A 7,749-nucleotide genomic window follows, 5' to 3' on the forward strand; every position below is an offset into this window, starting at 1 on the left:
TTATTATTGGTTGAGCAATATGTCGTTGTTTCTTCTGTTTACTGACAATCCTCAGATGGAATGTTTTAGAGCTCACAACTATGGCACGATTGGCATCAAAATATCACAGCTACCAACATTATTTGTTACTTTCAGTTTTAAAGGATAATGTTATGAATTATAGATGAACTATCAGAACTTAATTCAAAATACCTAAATTGTGTGCCTTATTCTACTGTTTACAGAAAACAAAATTATACAGTATATCATATTTTCATTGCCTTTTAACAATGAACCTTTGTGAATTCCAATTTAAATACATTGATTTCAAATAATTCACATTCACATTACTTAAAATATATATCTTGATAAAATCTTCTCTACAGTTTATTTAAATATCATTTGTGTGACTTCTCTATAAAAAATCCCAGTCAGTTAATAGAGGATACGAGTTACTTGTTTAAAACACATTCACTAAGTTAACATCAGCTTTTACCACACTGATTGTTTCCTTCACAGATCACATGTTTAAAACACATTCACTAAGTTAACATCAGCTTTTACCACACTGATTGTTTTCTTCACAGATCACATGTCTCATATAAGTTCTGACCCTGTTTTCTTCTTGGTAAACATGTGCACTAAACAAATTGGTTGTTATGATAATAACAGCACAACTTTGGGACAGTCATGATTTGAGTCATTTTCACAATAAATAAAAAAACAAATTATTTAATTTATTTATTCACGTCAATCTTTGCTTACATCATCATAATGATCATGAATGTAATAATTACTATTTTACTTTGGATTTCCTTATTTTAAGATTGAAAGTCTGAACAAGTAAAAAAAAAAAAAAAAAAAAAACATAAGTCATTTGAGTAGAAGAGATAAATGCAGGGTAAAAAGTTTCCAAGTTTTTAATGTGATCTTTACAAAAAGAAAATATATATGTGAGTGTCAGTTGCTGAGGAAATGTAATAAGATAAAGCAATTCAAATAATAAAGAAAATTCAAATATACGACGTTACATTTACGCAGCTAAAAATTTTGTAAATTTATTTTAGTTTGAGTTTATTTTAGAAAAACCCCACTGAACATAGAATAAGACAAAATTAACAAAACATCCCCTTTATTCAAGTAACAATAATGAGAATCTTGTCTATACAAATGAGAAGAAGGAAAAAACAGATAAACACAGATTAAAAAGTTTCTGTCGTTGTTTCTTTGATACTTGCAGAAAGAAGGAAAAGGGGGTTGAACTAAACTAATATGGTCTTAAGGTGTTGCACTGTTGGCACTGGTGTGGTAGACAGCCCAGTGAGCCCCAATGGAGGTGATGCCATATCCATTCTGTCCACCACTGAGAAAACGTAGCTCACTTCCATCATGGGTTGGGTACAAGTTAAATGAGTTTCCAGATGGCTGCCCCACTTTTAAAGAGCGGCCTTGATTAGTGACAAACATAATCTCATAGATGTAGCCATTGTCATACTTTCCAGACACCTGAGCAATGGATTCATCGTCATGAAGTGTCATCTCCATTGGAGTGCCATAGTTTGCACAAACCAGTGTTGTCCAATTACCATCATAACTCAGCTGGAATCTAAACAGAATTATGTTGTCAGTGTTCAAATAGATTGTGGTCACAGAATACCTTACAAATTAATTACAATTCCAAGCAAAGGACTTTTTCACAATTAAATACATATTATTTACATTTTCACTCTTGTGGTAGGGATGGATGATCAGCGGTGCATCGGTTAACTCACCCACTAATGTATGCGCTACTGTATTCCCAGACTCTGATACCAGTGATGCGACCCGCATGAGCAGTAGAATATACTGTCCCACTGCCCTCCCCAACAGCCAGGGAGTAAGAGTAGAAATCAGGTAAAGCTGAAAGAAGGAATAATAACTAAAAGTCTGTATATATGTGTAAATATGTTTATATAATCTCATTAGAGGTGTGAGCAATACTCACGCATGGCCATGCCTGCTGTACAGACTCCAGAGAGAATCAGAATAAGTTGCAACATTTTGGAAAAAGCTGCTGTCCAGTACACACCAATAATCTACATGAAACAAGTAAATACTTCAAGACCTGGCTTCCTACTGCATTCAAGTGTTTAGCTGGATCTGCAATTTCCTTTACATTACTTTAGGCAATGGTTTCCAATATCTAACTACATTAATAGTGATGAGTGTTTTTATATGTACCTAAAAAAAGTAGGATAAAAGATAATGGAATTTGAGAAATATGAAGTCATTACCTGCAGTTATACTTGATGTGGTTGATATTTAAGCAGTCTGGTTTGTTGAATAAACCTACCTGCACTTATATTATTATATCCTGCAAGTCAAACCTCTTCTATTGGACAAATTATTGTTGTGTTTCTTTCTCATTTATGACACCTCAAAAAGGAATGTTTTAGAACGCATACCAAGGGTTGGTCCCTTTACAATTTAGAATAGCAAGGAATTACAAGAACCCTGGAACAGTGAAACAGCAGTGATGTTTCCTCATAGTGGACATTCCAACTTGATAACATGCTAAAATAAGTTTTGTTATTTATAACTTGGGCGTCTGGATTTTGCATGTCTCAAGTGCTGTTCAAAAACCCTTCACACAGATCTATATCGCATTTTAAGAATATTTACACTTTCAGTCTTATCGAGTCGGTAACGCTCTACTATAATGTACATTCGTTAGCTCAGGTCCAGGTCCATTAATAATATCATCAGCAATTTTTGATTTTATACTCATTTATATATATATATATATATATATATATATATATATATATATATATATATATATATATATATATATATATATATATATATATACAGTATATATATATATATTATGGGCTGTTAGTGTTAACGTGTTAACACGTGATTAATCTAAATATTTTAACGTGTTAATATTTTTTTTATGCAAATTAATCGTTTGATAAGGTTTGACCCCAACTTTTTGCCGTCATCGCAACGCGGAAGGTAAACGCGTAAGGTGAAGATAGGGTGGATATATGCACATTGGGACGCAGGGATTAGGTGATTATAAGGCGCCGGGCTAGACAAAAATGAAGCGAATGCGGAGAGAGAGAGAGAGCGAGTGTGTCCGAGAGAGAGAGAGAGAGAGAGAGAGAGAGAGAGAGAGAGAGAGAGAGAGAGAGAGAGAGAGCGACAATGCGCGAGAGGTGTGTATACTCATATTTGATAAGGGTACAGTGAACCAGTGTTGCTAGAGTCGCGGTTTTCCCGCACAATTTGGCTATTTTGAAAATAAAATTTTTGTATCAATATATAATTTTTGGGCTACTTTTATAATGTACCGTAGCCGCCCAAAGTGTATATATACACATGTGATCGCAAAAGGAAGTTATTACAAACACTCGGTGGTTTAAAGTGAGTTTTGAGTAAAAGTGTACTATTAATCTCAGAAATTGTCTTATGTAGCATGATGCTAATGTTAGCTCTAATGCACCTGCAGAACAGATCCAATTCTTCTTCATAATGCATTTTGTCATAATACTTCATGTAAGGTAACAAGAAAATGTTTTGTTGTATTTATTTAGAAATACTTTTGATAATAGTTGGGTAAATGTGTTCTGGGATTGAAGCAATGTGGCTTGGTAAACGTTTTACTGTCAGAATAAAGGCTGATAATGGCTGAATTAAAAGAAAAGAATAATAAGGATTATGTCTCATACCTAGCAGAGATGTGAAAGGTTATGTTTCCTTAAACTAGTTTGTCATGCGTTCCTTTATTTCAAAACATTTACATGTAAATCCTAGTATATTAAATTTGCTATTAATCACAGTCCAGGACTGTCATTAACGCAATTAAAGTTTTTAATCGATTGACAGCACTAATATATATATATATATATATATATAGATAGATAGATACAGTTGGGCAAAAAAAGTATTTAGTCAGCCACCAATTGTACAAGTTCTCCCACTGTAATTTTCTGATTTTAATTTTCATAGGTACACTATACCTATGAGAGACAGAATGGGGGGAAAGAATCCAGGAAATCACATTGCAAATAAATTATTTAAAAATCAGACAAATTATGGTGGAAAATAAGTATTTGGTTAATAACAAAAGTTCATCTCAATACTTTGTTATATACCCTTTGTTGGCAATGACAGAGGTCAAACATTTTCTGTAAGTCTTCACAAGGTTTTCACACACTGTTGCTGGTATTTTGGCCCATTCCTCCATGCAGATCTCCTCTAGAGCAGTGATATTTTGGGGCTGTCGCTGGGCAACACGGACTTTCAACTCCCTCCAAAGATTTTCTATGGGGTTGAGATCTGGAGACTGGCTAGGCCACTCCAGGGCCTTGAAATGCTTCTTACGAAGCCACTCCTTCGTTGCCTGGGCGGTGTGTTTGGGATTGGATTGGATTGGATTGGATTCAATTTATTGTCATTGCACATGTAGGTACAAGGCAACGAAATGCAATAAAGAAGAAGAAATACAGCATAACATGAGGAAAGAGAGGAGAAAAAAATTGTCCTCACACTACGCTCCTGGACGAGAGTGCAGTGTGAGAACAGACAAAAACCTCAGCATAAAGCACAGTCAACACAGGAACATAACTTGCATAGTAATCCTAGTTCAGACGAAACAGCCATCCGGCCAGCAGCCATTACAGCGCAAACACACGGACCCGTTAACACTGACAGGATGAAGCGACGAAGGCGTGGGATGGGGGTAGGGAGGTGTATGAGTGTGTGTATGTGTAAGTTCGTGTGAGTTCGTATGCCTTGAAATCCGTTTCGCCAGCAATCCAAACCAGTCGACTCAGTTCGCAGGTTGTGATGCGACATAGCAATTGCCATGGAAACGACCTTGGACAGAGCACAAGCGCCCGACAATAACAAGGTGTTTGATGGGGGGAGGGAATGGAAGAAAGAGCGTCTCCCTGCAGTATTCACCGGAGAGTTGATACCAGAGCGGCCTTGCCAAGCCGTTCTGTTGTGGGAAGCCTGAAAGAGATAAGATTGTTTTGTCTTAGGGCGAACAGCTGTCTTCCAGTTTCACAGCTATTCTCATTGTCCATTCTGATCTGCTTGTCCATCAATTTTTCTTTCCAAAGCCGAGAGCTTAGTCGTGATCGAATCCATATTGCGGTTAATCGCCTCTGTCTCCGAGGCGACCGCTCTGCCTACAGCCTCCATCATGACGGGCAGCGGTGAGAGGTTTTGGATAGCCAGTCCCGTCTCCTTAATTTTCTGATAATTTAGGGCAACGCCTAATCCAAATAGCAGAAACCCAGTTATCATTGTTCCGAATAAGAAGATGTCTTCAATGTCCTCCACGGAGAGAGCCGCCAGACACACGACCCGCCATCTCTCCCATGCGTCCATCGTGTAGCCAGCAGCAAACGTCCCAGCGGGACATTCCGGTTCTCCAGATCCCGCTTTCCTAGTCGAGAAGATGGTGTCAATTGCGTTAAGAGACCAGTTGATCGGATCCATAATTTCGGTTTTGTAAATAGTGCAGCGAGAGTCTCTTAAGAAGGACAGGACAATACAAGAGAGCAAGCAGGGAAGTTCAGGAGGGAGGGAGGGAAGAAAAATGCGACCGCCTTCGAACAGAGCCAAACAAATCATTGTCATGCAGAAAGACCCAGCCACGGTTCATCTTCAATACCTTTGCTGATGGAAGGAGGTTTTCACTCAAAATCTCACGATACATGGCCCCATTCATTCTTTCCTTTATACGGATCAGTCGTCCTGGTCCCTTTGCAGAAAAACAGTCCCAAAGTATGATGTTTCCACCCCCATGCTTCACAGTAGGTATGGTGTTCTTTGGATGCAATTCAGCATTCTTTCTCCTCCAAACACAACGAGTTGAGTTTTTACAAAAAAGTTATATTTTGGTTTCATCTGACTATAATGACATTCTCCCAATCATCTTCTGGATCATCCAAATGCTCTCTAGCAAACTTCAGACGGGCCTGGACATGTACTGGCTTAAGCAGGGGGACATGTCTGGCACTGCAGGATTTGAGTCCCTGGCGGCAGAGTGTGTTACTGATGGTAGCCTTTGTTACCATCAGGTGGGAAGTCGTGGCCTAATGGTTAGAGAGTCGGACTCGTAATCGAAAGGTTGCGAGTTCGAGCCCCCGGCCGGCAGGGATTGTAGGTGGGGGGAGGGAATGTCCAGCGCTCTCTCCACCCTCAATACCACGACTGAGGTGCCCTTGAGCAAGGCACCGAACCCCCAATTGCTCCCCGGGTGCTGCAGCATGGCTGCCCACTGCTCCGGGTGTGTGTTCACGGTGTGTGTGTGTGTGTGTGTGTGTGTGTGCATTTGTTCACTACTCACTGCTGTGTGTGTGCACTTGGATGGGTTAAACGCAGAGCACCAATTTCGAGTATGGGTCACCATACTTGACAATACGTCACAACTTTTTTTTTTTTTTTTTTTTTTTTACTTTGGTCCCAGCTCTCTGCAGGTCATTCACTAGGTCCCCCCGTGTGGTTCTGGGATTTTTGCTCACCGTTCTTGTGATCATTTTGACCCCACAGGGTGAGATCTTGCATGGAGCCCCAGATCAAGGAAGATTATCAGTGGTCTTGTATGTCTTCCATTTAGAGCGCATGGAGCAGCTCGGAGTCATAACAAAGGTTGAGGAGCCAACTGACTGGTGCTCAGGCATGGTACCTGTGCCCAAGAAGAATGGGGCAGTACGTATCTGCGTTGACCTCACCAAACTGCATGAGGCTGTATGTAGGGAGAAGTACATTTTGCCTTCTGTAGAGCAGCCCCTCGGACTGCTGGGCAGAGCCAAGTTCTTCAGTAAATTGGACGCAAACATGGGGTTCTGGCAGATTCCGCTGTCAGACCAATCAGCCAAATATACTATATTTATAACCCCATTTGGAAGATTTTTTTTCAATAGGCTACCATTTGGCATAGCTTCAGCACCAGAGTATTTTCAGAGATGCATGTCGATGGTCATAGAAGTCTGGGGTTTTGTGCCATATGGACGATGTGCTCATCTGGGGTGAGTCACAGGCCCAGCATGATGAGAGACTACACACAGTGTTAGCCAGGATTGAAAAGCTGGCATCACACTGAATTTGGAGAAGTGTGAGTTGGGCAGACAAGAGGTCAAGTTTCTGGGCATATAATTTCAGAGAGTGGGGTGAGACCTGATCCAGACAAGACTAGAGCGGTACAGGAGATGAAAGAGCCATCCACCATCAGTAAAGTTCACAGCTTCCTTGGCATGGTGAACCAATTAGGTTAATTCATACCATGCCTTGCAGAGAAGGACAGGCCACTGAGGGACCTTCTGTCAAAAAGAAACCACTGGGGCTGGGGGAAAAGCCCAGCAAGAGGCCTTAAGTGAACTTAAACGGGAGCTCTCATCCACCCCTGTACTAGCTTTGTACAACCCAAACAAAGAACTGAAACTGTCTGCTGATGCATCATCATAGAGCCTTGGTGCAGTTCTTCTACAGAAAGAGGAGGAGCAGTGGAAACCTGTGGCTTATGCGTCACGTTCACTCACCCCCACAGAGCAACGGTACGCCCAGGTGGAAAAGGAGGCCTTGGGTATGACTTGGGGATGTGAAAGGTTTAAAGACTTCCTCATAGGACATCACTTCCATCTAGAGACTGACCACAAACCTCTGGTATGCCTGCTGGGTATTTAAGAGCTAGCAGAACTTCCTCCAAGAATTCAGAGATTTTACCTGAGGTTGATGAGGTACAATTATACCATCACACATATGCCTGGC

General features: G+C 40.2%; 1 protein-coding gene across 2 annotated transcripts; it reads right to left on the bottom strand.

Annotated features, from left to right (window-relative positions):
• Positions 1-246: 246 nt before the first annotated feature.
• On the bottom strand, positions 247-2,374 carry LOC306887121 (zymogen granule membrane protein 16-like). Of its 2 annotated transcripts, none has more exons than XM_079444657.1 (4): positions 2,253-2,374; positions 1,964-2,054; positions 1,752-1,878; positions 247-1,585 (listed from the first exon to the last, which is right to left on the bottom strand). In XM_079444657.1, exons 2-4 carry the CDS (start codon positions 2,016-2,018, stop codon positions 1,258-1,260), a joined length of 510 nt encoding a protein of 169 aa, XP_079300783.1. In that variant the 5' UTR covers positions 2,019-2,054; positions 2,253-2,374; the 3' UTR covers positions 247-1,257. The 2 variants fall into 2 exon arrangements, with proteins under 2 accessions (XP_079300783.1, XP_079300784.1); XM_079444658.1 differs by having other exon boundaries at positions 353-1,585; positions 2,200-2,256.
• Positions 2,375-7,749: the final 5,375 nt, after the last annotated feature.

Source organism: Barbus barbus (assembly GCF_936440315.1).
Source record: "Barbus barbus genome assembly, chromosome: 21".
Taxonomy (NCBI): Eukaryota; Metazoa; Chordata; class Actinopteri; order Cypriniformes; family Cyprinidae; genus Barbus; species Barbus barbus.